The sequence below is a fragment of the Nilaparvata lugens genome, chromosome 5 (assembly GCF_014356525.2).
Source record: "Nilaparvata lugens isolate BPH chromosome 5, ASM1435652v1, whole genome shotgun sequence".
Lineage (NCBI taxonomy): Eukaryota > Metazoa > Arthropoda > Insecta > Hemiptera > Delphacidae > Nilaparvata > Nilaparvata lugens.
In genome coordinates this window covers 72,936,064-72,960,347 of record NC_052508.1, presented here as the reverse complement: position 1 = coordinate 72,960,347, position 24,284 = coordinate 72,936,064, and the positions used below count along the sequence as shown (strand labels likewise).

General features: G+C 36.5%; 1 protein-coding gene across 2 annotated transcripts in view; it reads left to right on the top strand.

Annotated features, from left to right (window-relative positions):
* The window catches only part of LOC111047939 (brefeldin A-inhibited guanine nucleotide-exchange protein 1), a 130,775-nt gene that overhangs the window by 45,141 nt on the left and 61,350 nt on the right, over positions 1–24,284 (top strand). For both annotated transcript variants that reach the window (XM_039429243.1, XM_039429244.1), the window contains exons 11-18: positions 3,484–3,691; positions 7,247–7,406; positions 9,451–9,608; positions 13,483–13,721; positions 16,982–17,133; positions 21,109–21,237; positions 21,817–21,946; positions 24,034–24,210. In XM_039429243.1, coding sequence (XP_039285177.1) covers positions 3,484–3,691; positions 7,247–7,406; positions 9,451–9,608; positions 13,483–13,721; positions 16,982–17,133; positions 21,109–21,237; positions 21,817–21,946; positions 24,034–24,210 — 1,353 coding nt within the window. The remainder of the gene's footprint in view (positions 1–3,483; positions 3,692–7,246; positions 7,407–9,450; positions 9,609–13,482; positions 13,722–16,981; positions 17,134–21,108; positions 21,238–21,816; positions 21,947–24,033; positions 24,211–24,284) is intronic.

Below are 24,284 nucleotides of genomic sequence, written 5' to 3'. Positions count from 1 at the left end.
GCGTAAGTAGATATCCCATGGTATAGGGCGTTTATGTCGCAACTTTTACTGTTATCTCAAACCGATTACTGTCGATTATTGTTGATTTTTACTGTTTTGGCCGGGTAAGAGTTTATTCTTACAGAAGAAAGAATAGGGATCTGTATGATATGTACGGCCTCACCAATGCACTGGCTATTATCAGAGTAGGGAGACTCAGGTGGGCAGGCCATGTTGAAAGAGCTGATGACTCATATCCGGCTAAAAAAATCATGAATTACAACATGGAAGGAAGAAGACGCCCTGGTCGACCAAGACTGAGATGGATGGACTCAGTCACTGAAGATGCAAGGAGGCTTGGTGTAAGAAATTGGAGACGAGCTGCCATGGACAGAGTAGAATGGAGGCGATTGCTGGAGGAGGCCAAGATCCGTTTTGGATTGTAGCCGTTTTGGAGCCGTGGATGATGATGATGATGAAGAGTGTATGAACGGCACAATATGAGACTACTAGCGTCATAAAGTTCCACGGGAAAGAACTACGTGGACTATAGGCTTGAGATAACAGTAAAAGTTGCGACATAAACGCTCTATAATATGGGATATCTACTTATGCTATTGTTTCTCTATGGTAAAGCCCACATCGATTTTTGGACGTACATTTATTTGTTTGCCGTTCTTAGATTGAATGGACCAGTGTGGTCCATTACTTGTGTGGTCAAATTTACAGTGTGGTCCAAGTTATTTGAAGGCACTTTCACCCGTAAACCAGTGGTAGCATAAAGTGATTGGATAAACACACACATTTCTATCGATGACAGGTAGAAATTTAGTCAAAAGTACGTGTTTTGTAAAGTCCACATCGATTTTTGGACGTACATTTGTTAGCCGTCCTTATAAATTCTACTATATTGAATGGGACTTGAAAAACACATGATGCACATCATATGTTTCCCAAGTTGTGTTCAATCTAATAGAATTTAAAAGGACGCCAAAAAATTGTACGTTCAATAATATTATCGAATTGTATGTAACTCAAGTTGGTCTGTATACAGCTTGTGAGCAAGTTGAGTTTCATCAAATGAACCATTGAGAATAATACAATTACAAGTACTGAATCACTGACTTAGATTCGATAATTGTAGAAAATACAAGTATAGATGTAAGGTGAAATGTAATTTATTATTTTACAAAGGCGACTTTCTAGAAGTATTTTAAGCCTAGGTGATGATGATGGGATGAATGATAATACAATGAAGGTGGAGTTATGAATGAATAAAAATTATAGGTTATGCTATCCACTTGAATTGATTTGAGTCCATTTTTAAGTCCAGAAATGAATAAACTAGAAATGTTGAATTTGATTTGATTAAAAACCGAATATAATAGAATGATTACATTCAATAAACTCTCAGAACTTGAAAATATTGAGTTATTAAGAAAAATTTAATAGATAAGCTGGTACTACCAGCTACCAGCTAGAATTGCCTTCAAGAAACCACACGGGTCCACTAATGAGGGTAATGAAGCGGAATCAGAGGACAAAAAAGTATGCTAGTCGAGAGTTAGAGGATGAAACTTTTTGGAACAATAGCCCTGTGTACAGGTAGCGCGGCCCCGTCTCCTTTCTTTTACCCGTCTCGGCTGTGTGAGAGTGTATGAACGGCATTGTATGAGAGTCTACCAGCGTCACATAGCTTCACGAAAAAGAGTTACCATACATGGGCTATGGACTTGAATGAAAAAACAGTGATATTTGGAGCATAAACGCCCTATACCATGGGATATTCTCTTTTTCCATATGGTATCTTTTTTATATAGCATCTTGAGATATAGTGAGATTATTAACATTATAAAGCAAGTGGAAATTATAGGAATGCGTTGTTGCCACTTTTTCTATTTCAACGCCTTCTATAGTACTATGTTGTGATTACAACTATTCTATAATACCGGTATTTACCGGTATACCGTTACGGTATATACCGTTATTTACGGTATATACCGTTATTTATGGTATAATATTGCTGATTCTCATTTTTATAAGAATCAGCAATAATATTGTTATTCTAATAATAATCTATGTTCTTCTATAGTACTATGTTGTGATTCCAAATATTCCGTTATTTATGGTCTAATATTATTGCTGATTCTTATTTATAATGATCAATTCTATGTCATATATTCATTTATTTTATTTTTATTACGAGTGATGCCCACGTAACGTTTTTGCCTGTGTGTGAGTAATGGAAAGTGCGTAGTTGATTTGATAAAATGACCAAAAGTCCACGTTTATTTTGATGTCATGCAGAATATCATTCCATGATTTCATATACATTTTTTTAATTGAGATTGGATATTCTTCTTCTTCTTTGGCTATGCCTTATCCCATTTAAATGGGGTTGGAATTCCTTCCTCTTTGTCTGCCTCTCCACAAAGCCCTATCCAATACTTCCTCTCTCCTCCAACCACTCTCCCGCAAGTCAGCCGCTATTCTATCTCCCCACCTCATCCTAGGTCTACCTCGTCCTCTCACACCATCCAAAACCAAATCCTGCACTCTTCGTCCAACATAATCCTCCTCCCGTCGCTGTACATGCCCAAACCACCTCATCCTTGTCTCCTGCATTTTCTTTCCCAGTGGTCCAACTTTTACAGTGCCTCTGATCCGATTGATACAAATTGGATATTCCGTTGGTTCAAAATATTTCTTCATAGCGTACAAACTATTTGGAAGCGATGCGGAGCTAGAAAAGGATGCAGCTACTATATCTGCTCTGTCTAATGACAGAGAAAAATTCAATCTCGAATAATAAGGTACTAATGATTGTGTATCAATGATTAAATGAATACACCGTCGTGAAATGACGTCATCTAATGGAAGCAATGCCAGAAAACCAATGAACGAATCTGACTACAATTGCGATGTCATTTCAAGGCTGTTAAATTTAATCGTCGGAGGTACAACAATTATGTGCCAATGATTAGATGAATAAACCATCGTGAAATGACGTCATCTAATGAAAGCAATGCCAGGAAAATAGTATGTATCAGTGTATAAATAAATAAAACCAAAGAACGAATCTGACTACAATAGCGATGTCATTTCAAGGCTGTTAAATTTAGTCGTCGGAGGTACAACCAGACATTTTAGTTACATAATGAGAGATATCGAGAAATTTGTGCCGGTTGCACAAAAGCCGGTTAAATTTTAATCGTGATTAATCACACGTGAACCAATCAGAGAAGCCGTCTTATCAAAAATGCCTTCTCTGATTGGTTCTCGTGAAATTAATCACGATTAAAATTAAACCGGCATTTGTGCAACCGGGCCTGAGGAGACCAAGGCTCGATTTGGGCTGTAGCGTCATCGAAGAAGAATAAGAAGAAGAGGAGGAAGAGGAAGAGGGGGAGGAGAAGGAGGATGACGATGATGATGATCTTAATATGAGACTCGTAGACTAATTCCCAAACCATTGAAATTGTCAAAATTTGATTCGAATTTCAGGGGCAGAAAGGAACGTGCGTGACGCGGAAGCACTAGAGTTGGCTCCGCCTTCGTCGCTGAAAGAGAGAGAAAGAGAGAGCCTGCACTCGTACGGAAGTGCCACCTCTCTCAATTCGGGAAGCTCGGGCAACAAGGAGGCGCCTGACACCCCTCAACAGCTGCAGGTGCTCAAGCATCAGAAGGAGGTCTGGGAGACCGGTATTCATATGTAAGTTATATGTAACTAAGTTATTATAAGTTACATAAGTTAATAGATTTTCATGAAATTTGACAGGTATGTTCCTTTTTTAATTGCGCGTCGACGTATATACAAGGTTTTTGGAATTTTCGCATTTCAAGGATAATATGAAAGGAAAAAGGAGCCTCCTTCATACGCCAATATTGGAGTAAAAATCAGACTATAGAATTATTCATCATAAATCAGCTGACAAGTGATTACACAGATATGTGGAGAAGCCAGTCTATTGCTGTATTTCCATAAGGTATATAGTTTCAATCAGGTTCTTGTGGATGAGAATACTGCGTGAGGTCTACTGTTCACAGAAATACTAGTGTAACCTGCTTTGTCGATTGATAGACAAGGATAGCAATACCATTTCTAATCAAACACTGCCATTATAACGTGGACTCACTATAGTAATATTATTGAAGCAATAGTATACGCACCACGGGATGGTCCCTGGCTGGCATTGTTTCAAACCAGGCAATGTCCTGGTGCGGCTACTGTAATTTTTTGTTAAATCAATTTGTTGTAATTTTCAGTAGAGCCGGCCTAGCCTAGTAGCCTCCGAGCTTGGCAAGTCTTTTCATATACCATCATTTAAGCCATTTGTCTCCGTCCTACTCTTTGGTAGAGAGTTAGTGGGGAGGATATTTTTAATATTCTTTCCGAAGAATGGACATTGATATGTCCAAAGCTCCGCTAATTTATGTAGATGCATAACAATATGATTATTATCTATAGTTATTATTATTACAAATTGCTTTTTCATATCATATACAGTTCAATAATTATTTTCTTAGTCTATATTATGTAAATTCATCTATAATTTTGCTGTATTGTAAGCTATTGTATATAAGTGTATAAGCCAGTATATATTGTAATCTACATAAATAAAGTACTCAATCAATCAATCAATACTACCGGAGAGTTGTCAGGTGCGAGGTATTCCGAGCAATGCAGTAAGATGACCCAGAAATTTTTAGAAAATGTTACCACTGATAACTGACAACTGAGAATCACTGAGTTGGTTCTTAGGTGTTCGAGTACGACCCATTTTCATTGTTCAAAAACATTTCCTAGAAAGGTCCTCGTCACACTGCGTTGCTCGAGGCATTGCTATAACGTTCATGTTGAACTGTGACGCGTCACAATCACATCTCTCACGCAAATGCTTGTAACAACACTCCGGCTGGGCGGAGACAAATAATGTCTTCTTATATAATGGTATATAACAATTCAGAATTATGAAACATTGGACCCGTTCTGTGTACATGGAATGTGGTAAATTGTCCGATTCACAATTTACCAGGTAAAAAGTTCCGCGTTCCATGGGAAGAGTTTTGACAGATTCTGTACCAGAAACCAGTTCCAGTTCCAAAATCCTGCCCCACAGTCGAAGCGTGGTAAATTGTCCGACCTGGTACAGTTCCAACTATCTGAGCTCTCATTGGTCGATTATTGTAGTCTTCTTGCTTCTCTGCGCATGCGCTGATAGTTTGTTTACCATAGCATAGCTATAGAATATATAACCAACAATATGATGTTTGATAACCATTCATTAAATGAATTTTTCTCTATAGGAAATTTGAGAGTAATGGAATAAAAGAAATGCACACTTTTCTAGACGGTAAGTTTGTAAAACAGCCTTTCTTCATTCACGCAGCTAGTAAACGACACATTTTAGTGTAAATCAACTTTATATGTGCGCGCCAAAAGCTCGAACCAACGATTTTGAAATGGCGTTCCATGGGAACATTTTGCACTAGTCACTTGATGGAACAATTTACGATTGGAACTGGAACAATTTACTGTACACAGAACGTATACAATGAAAAACGATTAATCCCATTCTAAAACAATGAAATACAGGTATAGAAGTGACAATTTCAGTAACAGTTACTATACTTTAGTAATTTCAGTAAATCAGTATGTTATGTTATCGGATGGGCACGTTAAATTGTCGGTCCCGGCTGAAGTATGACAGTCGTAAGGCCCATTGACGGCTTAAATGATATATTCAGGCGGTGGGACGTTCCCGCCAGGTACTCCCCACCAACAAAAGCCATACTTTTTTCAGTAATACTTTGTAATAAACAATAAAGTAGGAGAATATTCCAATATTCAACATTATTCCAGTTTGAGTGTTTTTGAATTGTTTTCATTGTGGAAGTTCATACAGAATTTGTTTCAATTTGACAATTCATGTAAAACGTTGCTGGTTGTACTCACTGTATTCTTACATTTGACAATTTTTTACTTTTGTTTGAGTTTTAATAACAATAAATTTCTACTCCTTACATAATTAGTTGTAGTGATCTCAATTAAGGAACATCCAATTACTTGAGACTAGTTGAAAGTATTTATCCATTGATTCATTATTTATTATGTTTCAAATGACACTGATGTAGTAACATCCAATCATTTAACATAACACAACTTTCAAAAAAGTAGCACAGTCCAAATGTAGCTATAGTGAGGTCCACGTTATAATGGCAGTGTTTGATTAGCAATACCATTGCTATCCTTGTCTATCATTCAACAAAGCGGATAGCGCTATCTCTTTCTCGCTTTGTTCTGTTGCCAGATCGTCTTTTAACGATGTAGAATTAATAATTAATTAACAAAATATTTCGTCTTAATTATGGAAATTCATTATTAAGTTATCGAAAAATATAATTCCTTGCTTAATAAAATATAACTGATTATTTTAAACAAGAATTAACAGTTAATATTACATCAATAAACCTCTATCAGCTACCGTCATTGACAAGACAGGATCGGCAACGTTGATCTCCTATCTTTCTCCATGCCATTATAACGTGGACCTCAGTATAGAAGTATTCATCCATTGATTCGTTATTCATTATTCATTGTGTTTCAAATGACACTGATGTAATATGCAATCATTTAACATAACACAACTTTCAAAAAATTTCCACAGTCCAAACGTAGCTAGGTAGATGAAATATGAAGTGTTATTTTTCTTACGAATTAGGTGCCTTTAAATATGCCTTCAAATTAAATTTCAAATGACACTGATGTAATATGCAATCATTTAACATAACACAACTTTCAAAAAATTTCCACAGTCCAAACGTAGCTAGGTAGATGAAATATGAAGTGTTATTTTTCTTACGAATTAGGTGCCTTTAAATTTGCCTTCAAATTAAATTAATATGCCTTAAAATATGCCTTCATTTTTGAATGATTGAATGAATGAATGAATTTATTTATTTGCTTGAAACAAAATACAAAAAAGCTTTACAAAAAATAAATGTAAGCTACTGCACTTAACTAAAATACATACATAAAAAACTAAGGAAATGTTAATTTATTCAATTAGAAATAATCTCCTTATTCATTATATTATAGATAATAATTATTAAATGAGAATCTAATTTATGCTCCCATGAGTACAGTAGGTGATTCAAAAAACACCGGCAAAAGTGTGCATTCACTTTCTTGATAAAACTGTTCAACTTTGGGCCTGTTGTTTTAATTGTGTAGTCATTTAGCTTACTGAATTATTTCCTCTTGCAGGTTCAATCGTAAACCGAAGAAAGGACTGACCTTTCTCCAGGAGCAAAATTTGCTGGGAACTTCTGCAGCCGAAGTGGCCGAGTGGTTGCATACCGATGAGAGATTGGATAAGACTGGCATAGGGGACTTCCTTGGCGAGAATGACGATTTCAGTAAAGAGGTACAGTGAATAGTTGCTATCATTGTCATCTATTTTATCGCTATAATTTTTTAATTTGACCAACTTCTCTTGCAATAAGCATATAGAAATCCTGTCAGACTGTCAGGCAGCCCTCAAGGCTCTTGACTCCAATTAAATAAAGTCTAAATTGGTGTGGGAGTGCGCTCAGCAGGCTTGCAACGCTCAACTCTGTGCAAATGGCCATGTTGGCATAGGAGGTAATGAGCGTGCAGATAAGCTTGCTAAGCGGGGTTCTAGTATGCCATTCCTTGGCCCAGAGCCGGGCTGTGGCATAAGTAAAACAACTGCCTTCCACACAATAAGTAAATGGTCCAGGGATTTACACCACCTGCAATGGCAGGGTCACCCTGGTCAAGCACTTGGCAAAAGGCTGCTGGCAGACGCAAGCCCTCGCTTCACCAGCTGGCTGGTGAGTCTGGGTAGAGGTCAGGTCAAGCAGTCTATTGCCCTGATAACTGGACACGGTCACTTCAGGAAACATCTCAACACAATTGAACTCAGAAATGAAAGCCAGATGTGTAGGGTTTGTAATCAGTCTGAAGAGACTGCCAAGCATATCATACTGGATTGCGAAAATCTTGGAGCTAGAAGAAGGGCTCCGTTTGGCTGTAAGCAACCAGGTGAGGAATGGGATGTTGGTATAGGGAAAAAACTCCTGGACCTTGTAAAGGACACGGGAGTTGGATTGCCTAACTAACATACTTTGGGACACACAATAAGCTTCGGTTGACGTGTGAGGTTCTTTGAACCTTTGGATCTTTGAATCCGTCCCTTCAAAACATAAACATAAACTTCTCCGTAATAGCTATGGATTTATTTAAAAAACAGTACAGCTGAAGTTATATAGGATTTGAACACTAAACTGCAGTTCTGTTATTGAATAAACAAACGTGTTTTAAATGAATAACATTGTTTTTCCGTTAATCTTTATTAGAAACTAATTGGTTCATGTAGTTCATTAAATCATCAAATTCATTACTTACCTTCCTACTAGTATTAATCATGAAAAAGATATTACAAGGTTTAAAAACAAACTGAAAAAGTATATTGTGGAATTGGAATTGTACAGTTATGAAGAATATTATAGTGCCAACTCATTGTGTATTCAGACAATCTATTGTTGATGTATTTTGTTTTTACTTGTATTTATTTTATTATTTTGTTGAAAATAATGAATAAAGAAAGACACATTCATGTACATTTTGATGTATGTTTTGAATAAAGAGATTAATTGATTGATTGATTGGTAACCCGTGCTCCGTAAGGGACTTATTATAAAATTGGCAAACTGAACACTAAACCTGCTGGAATTTTGAAGAATTTCTAATAGGCCTATAACCATCCTCGGTAAATAAAGAATATATATGCAAAATTTCAAGTTGAACAGTCTAGCAGTTCAGACGTGATGATGCGTCATTCGTGAATTTCCTATCCCGTACGTGTAGAAACCGATTCTTTCCTTTCTTAAATAGTTATTTGTGCAACTAGTGCGCAAAGTGACAGTCTGCTGCACCGAAAGAAACGTTTACGCCCGAGCCAAAGGCGAGGGCGGAATGGTTTCTTGAGTGCAGCAAACGAACTTTGCGCACGTATTTCACATTAAATTTTTCCTACAGTTACTATTGAATATGAGAAGTGGTTGATGATGGGTAAAATGATGGCTGAAATCCATCAAATGTTTGTCTGTATAAATTAATAACAACTTTAATTTATTTTAAACTTGATAATCCAATTGAAAATTAATAATCGATAATTCATTCAAATTAAAAATTAAATTAATTTGAAAATTTGAATAAATCTCAATTTCTAAAAATGTAACCGGCTGCTGTGCAATAACCGGGCCTAAGTATTAAGAGTGCGCAAAGTATTACTTTGCGCACTAGTGCGGAAAAGTGATTCTTTGCAGCCTGCAATCAGTGCAGAAATGGCCACTTTTCAACGTAACTGTAGGAAAATATAGATTTTCATGCCTTGTAGTCATTAGAATCACAATATATTTCGTTTTCGTTTTGTTGAATTGCAGGTGATGTACGCATACGTGGACCAGATACAGTTTGCTGGCAAAGATCTGGTGACAGCACTTCGGTACTTCCTTGAAGCTTTCCGACTCCCTGGTGAAGCCCAGAAAATCGACAGACTTATGGAGAAATTCGCCAGTCGATACTGTGAATGTAATCCGAAGTAGGTGTATTAAATTAAAGCAATTATTTGATCCCAGAATTACATTAGATTCTGTTTCATAGAAAGATTGATTGATTCAAATCGATTTGTGTATTCTCCTATAGATTGTTAAATTTCTCTATATTTGACTTTTTGAATTGCGCGTCGACTTATATACAAGGTTTTTGGAAATTATGCATTGCAAGGATAATTATTAAAGGAAAAGGAGTCTCCTTCATACGCCAATATTAGAGTAAAAATTATACTACTAGTAGACCTCACGCAGTATTCTCATCCACAAGTACCTGATTGAAACTAAAGACCTTATGGAAATACAGCAATAGACTGGCTTCTCCACACATCTGTGTAATCACTTGTCAGCTGATTTATGATGAATAATTCTATAGTCTGATTTTTACTCTAATATTGGCGTATGAAGGAGGCTCCTTTTTCCTTTTATATTATCCTTGAAATGCAAAATTTCCAAAAAAAAACCCTGTATATACGTCGACGCGCAATTAAAAAAGGAACATACCTGTCAAATTTCATGAAAATCTATCACCACGTTTCGCCGTAAATGCACAACATATAAACATTTAAACATTAAGAGAAACGCCAAACCGTCGACTTGAATCTTAGACCTCACTTCGCTCCGTCAATTATTCATCATAAATCAGTTGTCGAGTGGATTAGAAATTTCATTCAATTCAATATCTCAATGTAACTTAGTGAAAAAACAGCTGTTGTGTGAACTATTAATTGCATGCAGTGAGGCATGTAATTGATAACTTAAAGTAGCATAATATTTTCTTCCGACTTTTCTCTGCTTTCAACTCGGTAAGCTTTTGATGATAGTAGCATAACTGTTTACTTCAAATTATTAGCATTGTCGAAACAACAACCCAAACAGCCATTAGTCGTTTATACACCGATATCTCGCCGACACGACAGGACAGGACAGAATTTACTTTGATGGACAGTATTAGAAGAGGCTGTGGTTTATAACTGCGCGAGGTCTACTGTTCACAGAACTACTAGTTATTAGGTACCTGGTGCCTTAATATTATAAATAAATACATAAAATGTATTCTTGGAGTGCAGAGCTAGAAAGCCGGTCCCTCTCCTACTTAAGGCGGGTTCCCACACATCAGTATCACAGTCAGTGACCGGTACAGTGAAAATATGATTCACATGAGTTATAATGGGACTATTTCCACTCAGTTTGGCCGAACGAGTATGAACAGTCCTATTTGAACTACAGATGGAAACCACTGAGATATTGAAACTATTCAATTTCTAATGAATTAATTATTATTATCAAACTAAAATCCAAATTAGATGCTATAATTGACCCCGAAGACTTCTGCTACTGCAAATATTGACAACAGGGTAAACAGCTAGATGGAATTACGATGAGCGCTACTATTCAAAAATTATTTGTCAGCCCGGGAATCGAACCCAGTACATCCTGATTGCCTGTCAGGAATGCTTACCCTTACACCAAACTGACAATCTCTGGATAGCAGCGCTCATTGTATACGAAGCCATAGCGGCCAGCCAGTCTATAGATGGAAACCACTAAGATATTGAAACTATTCAATTGCTATTTGATTAATTATTATTAAACGAAAATCCAAATTAGATGCTTCAACAGCTTCATCAGCATCAACACAGTAGGTTCAACCTAAAACAGTTTTTCTATTCACTTCAGATAGGCGACTGTTGCTGGTGAGACGATGTGATATCTATCCATAATGAAAACACTGGGATTTTGTCAAAAATAACACTTATTTATTGTAAAATAACAAACATGTTTCGAACCAATGGTGTCATCATCAGTTTTTACTTTCCTTGCCCTATTACCATAGGTAAGGAAAGTATTGCTTTCCGAAAAAAATTAAGTTACCCCAATTTCTAAATTTCTATACGTTTCGAGGTCCCCTGAGTCCAAAAAAGTGGTTTTTGGGTATTGGTCTGTATGTGTGTGTGTGTGTGTGTGTGTGTGTGTGTATAGGTGCGTACAGATTTACGCGCCGCGAACATGAGCAATTCACTTTTAATCAGCTGATGCCAAGCTTTTTATATCTGTATCTTACCGTTTCTGTAAAAATACAGATATAGTCAGCTGATTAAAAGTGAATTGCTCATGTTCGCGGCGCGTATATCTGTACGCACCTTCAGAGTGTATGTGCGTCTGTGTACACGATATCTCATCTCCCAATTAACGGAATGACTTGAAATTTGGAACGTAAGGTCCTTACAATATAAGGATCCGACACGAACAATTTCGATCAAATGCGATTCAAGATGGCGGCTAAAATGGCGAAAATGTTGTCAAAAACAGGGTTTTTCGCGATTTTCTCAAAAATGGCTTCAACGATTTTGATCAAATTCATACCTAAAATAGTCATTGTTAAGCTCTATCAACTGCCACTAGTCCCATATCTGTAAAAAATTCAGGAGCTCCGCCTCATCTATGCAAAGTTTGATTTTAGATTCCCAATTATCAGGCTTCAGATACAATTTAAACAAATAAATTCAAGTGGAAAAGATTGAGCATGAAAATCTCTACAATTAATGTTCATTAACATTTTCACCTAAAATTGAAAATAAGCTCGAAATTCGAGAAAATGTTATTATTTCAATTGCAAACTGTTGGCAACTGTTGATTCCATTGAATCATTCACTATGAAAAGATAGCAGACTTCGTGTGTCTCCAGCGTTATTGTCCTGTCACCAGCTGGCTCAGATCTTAGAATAGTAGACTTGAGATGCGCGGTAACACTAGCGTCAGGTGATCAATTTTCATAACGGCAAGGAAAGTAGTGTGAGTGCGCCACACCAGATTTTTATTATTATTTAAAAATAGTAGCATGTTCCAAATTTTCCTTTGCTCCCGTGTGTAATAGGAGATGGATTTTCTCCAACTTGTGCTATTTAAATGATGTGAAATGGAGTTAGATCACTACCTCCGTAAACAAAGCCGTAGTGCATTCGTGTGACGTCAGCACAGGTAGGGCTTCTACACCAATAAAAATTCGTTGATATCAGCTGATCTATATCAACTAGTGTTGATAACAAAATCCATGAACAAAGCATTAGTGACGGCATTCGTGTGACGTCAGCACAGGTAGGGCTTCTACACCAATAAAAACTCGTTGATATCAGCTGATCTATATCAGGTAGTGTTTTTATTGGTGTGGGAGTCCTACCTGTGCTGACGTCACACGAATGCTCTATGGCTTTGTTTACGGAGGTAGTGGTCAAATGGAGTTGTACAATCGGGAGAGAATATCAGATTCAACAGAAAACTTTTCCAGATGTGTTTTTTTTATAAGAAATAGTAGCACTCCAATTTTTTCGTTTTACACATAAATTATATTTATTTCAATCTCGTTGCATAACATGTTACATTAAAATATTTTCCTGTTTTAAAGTGAAATTATCATCATTATTATTATTATTAGCGTATGGCTTTGAATGGTGGGGAGACCCAAGGGTAGTTCCACCTCGCCGTATATAGTCCAAAGTTTCCTAATGGGAAACCGGACATTAAGGTTATAGTAAGCACAATACTTTAAATTTACACTTTTCACTTAGGAATAAAGTTCATTTTGATGTTAAAAAGTCCAAACATATACAAAACCGAAACAAAACACAAAACCACTAAGCCAAATTTAGAAGATATTGAATTTAGACAATAAATTTAAAGCCGAAAATTTATAGCACGTTACAATTTTGCCATGGCAACTATAAAGTGAAATGAAAACGATATTGTCAATTCTACATAAGTTATTTTAGCCAAACTCAAGTTTCAATGCACTTAGGCATTGTCTTCAGTGGTCTTTTTGTTATATCTCTGTTCATAGTGTAAATTGTATTCCTGTTTTTGTAGCAACAGACTGTTCGCCAGTGCGGAAACTGCATACGTGCTAGCCTACTCGATCATCATGCTGACGACTGATCTGCATTCGCCACAAGTGAAGAGTAAAATGTCGAAAGAGCAGTACATTCGACTGAACCGAGGCATATCCGACAATCAGGATTTGCCCGAAGAGTATCTGTCTCAGATCTACGACGAGATAGCCGGACATGAGATCAAGATGAAAGCGGCCAGTAAACCTGGAAAACAAGGTGAGCAATCTCTTTACTTTCCAATTATTGTAATAAATTGTCGATCCCGGCTGATATATAACAGTTGTGAGGCTCATTGACGACTTAGGCGGGGCGTACACCGGTTAGTCAAGACGAGGCTAGTCACGTTTAGTCACAATACTTCACATAGTTGCCTATGAAGACATGTCTAATTGCAAAGACTAATCAGTGTGAGTTGCTCACAAGCAGCTAGTGAAGTATTGTGACTTAGGGCCGGTTTCCGAGCTCGGGATTTAGCTAAGTTCTAGACTTTAAACAGCTGGTGTCAGAAAATTGGCTTTCCGAAACGGGGCGTAGTCCCAGTTTCTATGACAGTATTCGCAGTTTTTATTTTCTCATTTCTATAATTGGAAACGTTTTTCCGTGACGAAATGAAACATTCCTAAATAATTCAAAATAACTGAAACGTTACACTATTTTCTCTTTATTTTATTTTGTGTTCAATTTTCTAGTTCTTCGAAATGTAATTCATACGTGACTGTGATAATGACTACGACTACGCCCCGTTTCGGAAAGCAAATTTTCTGACTCCAGCTGTTTAAAGTCTAGAACTTAGCTAAATCCCGAGCTCGGAAACCGGCCCTTAACGTGTCTGATCTTGTCTTGTCTTATCTTGTCTTGTCTTGTCTTGTCTTGACCAACTGGTGTGCGGTTAGCCTTAGATTATTTAGTCATGCCTCACGTGAGATGGGAATTCCGTCAGGTACTCCCCACCAATAAAAGCCTTACGAATAGTATTATTGCAAAACGACTCATATTGTATTCAGAGATGTTGTAGAATATTCCATGTTATGTAAACCTAATGTTCACGATGTTTAAAGTGTGTAATGTTTTATCAATTCAATCGTCTTCCAAAGTCTGTAATTTTGTCAATTCCTTCGTAAATTTTATTCTTAATTGAATAAAATGCTTCCCAAGCAATTCACTAAAATACTGCAATCATATTTGGGTGGAAGGTACTTCAGAGTCAAGCATGAGGATTCATATTCTGATCTGAGAGAGATAAAAGCAGGAGTTCCACAGGGAAGTGTCTTGGGGCCAGTGCTTTACCTTCTCTTCACCAGTGATATCCCAATTCTGGAGGGGAATACCACAGAGGACACTGCCCTACAGCGATGCTCATACTGCAACAGAAAAGCTCCAGAGATCTGTCAACAGAATACAGGACTGGGCCAGTAAGTGGAGGATGAAACTCAATGAGGGCAAGTCAATTCACGTCAACTTCACCAACAGGAGAACTGATGAGTACCATCAGCTGATGAGTGTTGGATCACTTTCAATTCTATCTCGCCTCTTCTGCTCTAAGTGTTTCTTCTGTTCTCTCAATTTTGCAGCGTCTTTCTTTTTTTACAGGAGCCATGTCAGCTGAAAAAATACATAAAAATTCATACTTTTAAAACCATTTCTTTTAAACTGCCGTGGATGGATGGCTATAAATAGTTAAATAGTGATATAATACAAAGCGTAGCTGTCATCCATGAAATTGCCATGATTTTTTTTTTTTTTAAAGCACACATATCAGTTCATGAAAGATAATTAACATACTTTGCTTGCTGTAAGGCCATTTAAGGGATCAGTCTGTCATTGATTAGAAATCTAGTGCATAAAAATTGCATTCAATGAGGCATGCAATTTATAGTCTACACAGCTGTTAATTTTTTACCAAGTTGAATTTTTTACATTGAGATATTGAATTGCATGCGTCATGGCATGCAATTTATAGTCAACTCGACAGCTGATTTATGATGAATAATTCTATAGTCTGATTTTAACTCTAATATTGACATATGAAGGAGGCTCCTTTTTCCTTTCATATTATCCTTGAAATGCGAAATTTCTAAAAACCTTGTATATACGTCGACATGCAATTTAAAAAGGAACATACCTGTCAAATTTCATGAAAATCTATTACCGCGTTTCGCCGTAAATGCACAACATATAAACATTTAAACATTAAGAGAAATGCCAAACCGTAGACTTGAATCTTAGACCTCACTTCGCTCGGTCAATTAGCAGTAAGAGATTGTAGTGAAAGATTCACTGTACTGTATTTTATTTTTATTTAGTAGGTTAGGTTCGATAAAATTGGCTCATTAGTCTCATGTCTAGTTAGCAATAGTACATATAAAAGGAAAAAATAAATTTTATTCTTGAATTACCAATATAATGCATTTAATCCATTCAACTGTTGATTGTATTGGGATAGGCTTAATTGAGAGTCTATACCATGTCTAATTTACGTAGTGAACGTTGTGTCATCAGTAAGTTCTAGAGAGTCAGAACTTTATAATGTGAAATATTCATTATATGTTTGGTTTTGAAGCATGTAAATTTCAAAATCTACTTTGTGAAAATAATCGAGAACTGAAGATTTTGTGAAGTGAACAACTACAAGACTTAACCTATTTCGGACTACGTGTAACCTTATCTAAATTTGGGAGAGGAATAGCACAAAGTTACCTTATTTTTCCTCTCCCTATCATTTTGATGGTGTACTTATGTATAAATCAATTAAGAATAAAGAATAAATAAAGTATCAGTTAAGGAGTAGTCAGATCTTGTTGTATTGTGAAAAAAATGAATATAAGAATGAAAATATTGTTTTAGATGCTCTTTTTTTATGAAACATGTCAAGTTATGTAAATTGGATCCATAAGAACTATTAAGATGGAGAAATTATAGCATAAAATATTCTATCTTTTTCCTATGTACATAAAAATTTTAAGATCCCTTTTCAACTGAAAATATCTATTTCAAATTTATTCTATTTCTCACAACATGTTTCGACTTTGTGTCATTTTCTCTGTGATATTTGAGAGGAAGTACTTGAATACTTCAAGTTATAGTATCATAATTTCAACTCGTGCTTCTTTATTGATTGATTGATTCTTTATTGATTCATACAATAAGAACATCATCAAAATGATGGGGAGAGAAAAAATAAGGTAACCTTGTGCTATTCCTCTCCCAAATTTAGATAAGGTTACACATAGTCCAAAATAGGTTAAGTCTTGTAGTTGTTCACTTCACAAAATTTTCAGTCCTTAATTATTTTCACAGAGTAAATTTTTAAATTTAGATGCTTGAAAACCGAACATAGAAGAAATATTTTACATTGTTATCACTAAAATAGGAAATATTCACATATTAAAGAAATAATTCAACATGACTAAGAAACAAACTTAATATTCTGAAAATCTTATTATCTATTAATTAGATTATCTTTATTCGTTTTGCAGTGATATCCAGTGAAAAGAAGAGAAAATTAGTGTGGAATATGGAGATGGAAGTTATATCAACTGCCGCCAAAAACCTTATGGAGTCAGTGAGTCATGTACAAGCACCATTCACGTCAGCCAAACATTTGGAGCATGTTAAACCTATGTTCAAGGTCAGTTTCATCAGTTATATATGTAATTCTGTAACCATTTATTCATATGCATACATTGGCTATAATTATTTATTTATTCAAACATAATAGATACAATCTAGGTGAAAACAACAGGCATTTGCCGAGAACTGCTTTACACCTTGATTCGAAATAAAACTGTCTAGAGGTTACCATTATTGGAGGTTGGCTCTTCAGGTTAACCGACAGTATTCAACCGATCCGTTCGGCCGTTGGATCGGACGAATCTGCCGGCCGAATATGGTTGTCCATTGGATTACTTCAGTAATTCATTCAGTCTAGTTGCCAATTATTGAATTAACTACTATCATAGTCACCAAATTTTTCATAAACAATGGCCCATATGAATAAAACCAGAGCAAATGCTCATGAGTAAAAGCATGGAGCATAAGGTTTTGCTCATGAGCATTAGGTAGAAGCATAAGCATTTGCTCATTTCTATATGAATAAGCTTTACCGTATACTCTTACCTTATGCTCCTGAATTCTGAAGCGAATGCTCACGTGCCTATTTTAAAGATTTTTCATCAGCTGATTCGCCTTTGTGGCCTTACTTTGTTTTTAAAGCTCACGTAAGCGCTAAATATGCAAGCTAGGAGACACCGCTTGTGTTTGCGTCGTCCGCTCTGTTTTCTATTTATGAATTGAGTTCTAGGTTAGTTGAGTTTAGAATTTTGAAATAATAGCGTGAAAAAATGTAATCTCTATAATAATCTTTAGCATATCTTATAATATCAATAGCCTTCTTATAATCGTCTACACTCTCATCTTTTTAAATGCCTATTTCCTATTCTGTGATGGTTATCTTCATATCGGATAGGTATCTTTTGTATTCATCCTTTTGTTGGAATAATGGTGATATGTATCATGGTTGAATCTAAAAAGAGTTTTATGGTTTTCAACTATTTGTTGTGATCGTGTCTGGTATAGTTTCCTCTTACTCACAGGAATAGTTGAGCCATTTTACTATGAGCAAAAGGAGAAAAGCTGCTCCAGAGTAGACTCACCTTTTTTGAAGCATTTGCTTCAAAAGTTGAGCAAATGCTCTAGTTTATTCATACAAAAGCTTGAGCAAAAGCTTTTACTTTTGAGCAAATGCTCAAACTATTTTTTTGATGAGCATGAGCAAAAGGTTTGCTCACGTTTATTCATAGAAAATGAAGCAAATGCTCCATATTTTAGAAGTATAAGCAAATGCTCAACTTTATTCATATGGCCCAACGATTATATTGAGATTTTGAAAATTGAATAAACAAATATCTACTAAATTAGTTATTCATTACAATAATCTTACCTTCAACAAATATCTACTAGATTAGCTACTCATTGCCAAGTAATCTTTGTTCACAGATTCCTTTGAACATCATGACAATGATATATTTTGTCCTGTATATCCCCCAATGGAACATGCTCTTGAACCAAACTTTTCAGCTTTTCATTGTCCATAAGTTACAACTTTATAAAACAGAACAACTTCAAAAAACAAACAAGACTGTGAAACAATTTTGAGGTTAGGATGATGCTAGACCTCACCCGGATAGAGCCTGAAAATCACATTCAATTCGGATCGAAAACTTGATCGGCCGGAGACGGCCGTTTACGGACGTATGAACCTGTTGCAATGGACGAGCATCTATTCCTTTCTTTGTTGGGGGATCGTTCGGTCGCGTTCGGTCCGATTTCTACTGGAAGCGATTTCGTCCGAAAACTACCGAACTCGATCCCCCAACAAAGAAAGAAATAGATGCTCGTCCATTGCAACAGGTTCATACGTCCGTGCACGGCCGTCTCCGGCCGATCAAGTTTTCGATCCGAATTGAATAGGATTTTCAGGCTCTATCCGGCCGAAGTCGAGCATCATCCTAACCTCAAAATTGTTTCAGTCTTGCCTGTTTTTGTTTTTTGAATTTGTTCTGTTTTATAAAGTTTTAACTATGGACAATGAAAAGTTAATAAATTTGGTTTAAGAGCATATTCCATTGTGGGATATGCGAGACAAAATATATCATCGTCGTGATGTTCAAAGGAATCTGTGGACAAAGATTACTGAACAAATAGGATCTGAAGGTAATATTATTGTAATGAATAACTAATTTAGAAGATATTTGTTTATTCAATTTTCAAAATCTCAATATAATCATTGTTTCATGAGAAATTCTGGTGGCTATGATAATAGTTAATTCAATATTTATACTGAACTAGACTGACATAAACGGTTCCATTGGACGACAATATTCGGGCGAATTAACGGCCGGCAGATTCGTCCGATCCAACGCCCGAACGGATCGGTTGAATATGGTTCCAGTGGACGGTTACCCTACTACTGTGTGTGGTGTTGTGGTCTCAAAGCTCATCTACCCAAAGCTTGCCTACGTTTCTTCTTTGTCATAATAATTATTGATTATTTAAATGTCAAGAATTTGTGGATCCTTGAAAACAGTGATGTTCCATTAATGTCAACAATGAACATGGTGGTTGTACTTGCATACACAGTTTTATGTGGAACCGTGAAATTTTAGTTCATTGACAGTCGCATGCTTTGGGATTGCTTATGATCAATTACCAACAGAATATTTTTACATATATTATTTATTCATTTATAAAAATACATAATCAAATTAATAATTTGTAATATAGATAGAATTAGACTGAGTCATTGTCGAAATTGTAGAACCGTTCCATAGTTTAATATAAACACACATATGTTGTCAAATTCTACACAGTCAACTTGAAAATGTGACCTGTGTGGTCATTTGAAGACGATAGCCGGAACTTCAACTAATCCTGAATCTTCTCTCTTCCATTCGAATTTATTACCTATCTTAATTATTGAGTTTATTAATTATTGTGTGGTCTTGTACCGAATAAAATTGTGTAGAATTTGACAACATATTTGTGTTTTTATTAAATTAAGATCGATAGATTTAATTCTTTCGCTATCGGACCAACGTCAGAAATCGCCCCCTGTGGGTTGGGGGAGCTTTGAGTCGATCATCGTACTCAAGAATGTGTTGAAAACCAGAATTCACCCACAGTATCCATGCTTGTCACAGAAGGCGACTAAAATGGACCTCAAGGCAACTCCAGAAGTTGCCTTGCCTTCAAACCCACGGGATCTGCCCCATCAGGGCAGTTTCGGAGGGGCAAAAAGAAAAATCCAAGAGACCAGAAATGGGCTAAACTCCAGGCACAAATGTGGGTCAAGAGGCTGAGTCGAGGGTGGCCGGGCGCCGGGCGCCTAGAGGCAGTTTGGCGTCCCCTCTCTCAGCGGAAGGACCTAGAAAAAGGCCAGGAGTGAACTCACGTAGGTCACGTGTTGTGGGTGGAGAGACCAAACCTCACCACTGCTCAAAAAAGGGTGGCCATTCAGGCAAAACTTCTAAGGAGAGGTGAGTCCTTTTACCCAAAAAGAAAATACCCAAGAGACCAGAGATGAGTGAAACTCTAGGCACAAATGTGGGTCAAGAGGCTGGATCAGGGGTGGCCGGGCGCCCTAGAGGCAACTTGGCCGCCCCTTCCTCAGTGGAAGGACCTACAAAGAAGGCCAGGAGTGGAACTCACGTAGGTCACGAGGACTAATCAGTCTAAAGAGACTGCCAAGCATATCACACTGGATTGCGACAAGGATTGCAACCAGGTGATTAATGGAATGCTAGTATAGGGTAAAACTCCTGGTTCTTGTAAAGGACATAGGTATTGGTTTGCCTAACTAATATACTACTTGGGAACACAATAAGCTTCGGTTGACGTGTGGGGTTCTTTGAACCTTTGTATCCTTGAATCCGTCCCTTCAAAAACAATAAACGCCAGAAATCTGTAATCAACCGGATTACCGCAAAACTGTTTTCTCCCAAAGTTATACGTGATACGTCATTTACTATTACTATAAATTCATTGACGATTGAACGTTCTTCTTATGCAACCAGTGTTTTCAATTGGTTTAATTGCAAATTTTCAGCTGGCGTGGACATCGTTTTTGGCGGCGTTCAGCTTAGGTCTCCAGGACTGTGATGACACTGAGATAGCTGCTCTTTGCCTTGACGGAATGCGTTGTGCCATAAGAATTGCCTGCATTTTCCATATGACGGTCAGTAGTTATCCTAAATTGAATATTATTATGTAATCAATATTGTAATTTATGAATTATCTATTTTCAAAAATATCACAAATACAGGTTGTGTTTTAACACAGCGAAAGGGCTTTTCAGGTCGCCCAACTACTGTCTGTACAAATGAAAACCACGCAAGATACATTGTGGATTTAAGTGAAATTTTTAGTGCCGGTTTCCGAGCTCGGGAGACTTTAAACAGCTGGAGTCAGAAAATGGGTTTTCCAAAACGGGGCGTAGTCGCATTCATTGTCATAGTCACGTTTGAATTAGATTTCAAAAAACTAGAACACAAAATAAAGTCTAGTCATTCTGTGCACTAGAAATAAAATAGAGTCTTGCAGAGCTCTAGGATTGAATTATTATTGTTGTTGTAGCAGCTTGGGGAACCCTGTTGTTTCACTCCTCCTCCGTCTCAAGGCCCATGAAGCGGGCCACCTCACAGGGGCTGGCGGCTGTCAGTAGTGTCGGCTTCGAGGGGCAGCTGAAAAGATGCTCCGTGCTGTGGGGTCTGATTTAATTACGATTTTTAATTCTTGATTTTGTGTGTGTTGACAGTTGGAGCGTGATGCATACGTGCAGGCATTGGCCAGGTTCACCCTATTGAACGCCAATTCGCCAATCACAGAAATGAAGGCCAAAAATATCGACACTATTAAGACTCTGATGACAGTTGCCTACACGGACGGTATGCTCTATTTGTCACATTTAAATATTAAATTTATTAATTAATCTTTTTACAAATACTTGCTTTTGATTAAAAACTGATTCCTACATATCAGTATCAGAGTCAGAGACAGGTACAGTAAAAATATAATTCTCATGATTTGAGACAAAAATTTTCTGAAAATATCAACTTTTGAGAAGGTTATTCAAATTGCCAAAAATGACCAAAAATAACTCAACTAGAAGTTATTTTTAGTAAATTGAATAGCATTCTCAAAAATTGATATTTTAAGAAAATTTTTGTTCTACTAAATCAACAATACCATGAAGAATCTATCCTCTAAATCTCATGGATGTATCTCCTACCGAATTTGAAATGTTCTGTCCCAAAAATTAAAACTTCAGGCGCTCATATCTCAAAAAGTAATGATCGGAAAAAAATGTTTTCCTGTGAAAACTTTTTCTTGTTGATAGCTTGACAAATCGAAAAACTTTGAAAAAAAACACCAGTAGAAAGTTTATTTTTAGCCTTTGCACAGCCTTAAGGTTTCTCCATCTTCTAGGTCGTGTTTATATTTTGTAGTTTGGCTATACATCATTTTCTCGATACCAGCATGTGATCAGTGCATTTATATGAATGCAATGCTTCGGATTTATCGGGATCCGTTTAACGGTTTATTGCAATGCATTGGTTTCTCAAGATAATCTGAAATTATAATAGTATAACATTGTCTACTAACGCTTTTCCAGCTTATTAACTTTTTCATGTCACGGTTTTAGATTCTTGAAAACCTTTCAACTTCATTTTATTCATAGAAGTTGAATGAATTTGAAATATTCACCAACATCATTAAAGTCGGTGATTAATTTGCTATAAGTACGGAGAATTTTAAAGTTCTAGGTCAATCTTGAGGGGATTAAACGACGATGTATTTGAAGATACAGTGAATAAACTGTATGCTCAGTGTGATTACTCTTATCACTTTTTTACTAAACTTGACGTCAAGCTGGTGTTCCCCCAGCCTGGGGGCTAAGTGAAGGGGGGAACGCCAGCGTGACGTAACGTGTAGTAAAAAAGTGATAGAGTAATCACACTGAGCATACAGTTTATTTACTGTATCTTCAAATACATCGTCGTTTAATCCCCTCAAGATTGACCTAGAACTTTAAAATTCTCCGTACTTATAGCAAATTGATCACCGACTTTAATGATGTTGGTAAATATTTCAAGTTCATTCAACTTCTATGAATAAAATGAAGTTGTAAGTTTTTCAAGAATCTAAAAACGTGACATGAAAAAGATTATAAGCTGGTAAAGCGTTAGTAGACAATGTTATACTATTATAATTTCAGATTAACCCATAAAACAATCTTGAGAAACCAATGCATTGCAATAAACAGATCCCGATAAATCCAATACATTGCATTCATATAAATGCACTGAACACATGCTGTTATCGAGCACATGTTCTACGAGAATCAAAATATCTTATCCCCGAAATTCACAAGCTGATGTATAGTCAAACTACAAAATATAAACACGACCTAGAAGATGAAGAAACCTTGAGGGTTTGAAAGGGTAGGTTAGGAGGTGGGGTTTTTGCTTTTAAATGGCGAAATGCTTGTATTATTTAAATGTTTTGATAATTATTGTAAAGCAGAAACAGAAAGCTTGCATGTCAGAACATTTTTTGTGTTATATAATTTGACTATACGTCACCGTATGATTTCCAAGAATGCGATATTCTGCCTACTATGTACTACAGCCTACGTCACGGCTGCAGTTCCCCCACTCCAATTGCACGTCAACTTGAATTCAATAGATGAGTGACCAACCTTCTGTCTACTAACTTTGATGTTATACTGCATTATAACGTGGAATTCACTACACTCTTGATTGATGAATGGATTATTGTTGGAATACGACTACTTGATACTACTTATAATGGATATGTTGAATTTATGAATGGATTGATACTACTTGTAAAGGATTTGTCGAATTTATGAATGGATTGATACTACTTGTAATGGATGAGTCGAATTTATGAATGGAGTGATACTACTTGTAATGCATTTGTCGAATTTATGAATGGTTTTGTGTCGGAACAGGCAACTACCTGGGAAGTTCTTGGCTGGATATAGTGAAGTGCATCTCTCAGCTGGAGCTGGCACAGATGGTGGGGACAGGGGTGAGGCCGCAGTTCATCTCCGCCTACAACTCCAACAAAAGTTCCATCCTCTTCCCCTCCACCGACTCTCTCAAACTCAATATCAGCTCTCTTGATCGTAAGCTATTCTATCAATATTATTAGCTCTACTGTGACATTCACTTAACATAAAGTCAGTGTGAATTCGTTCGT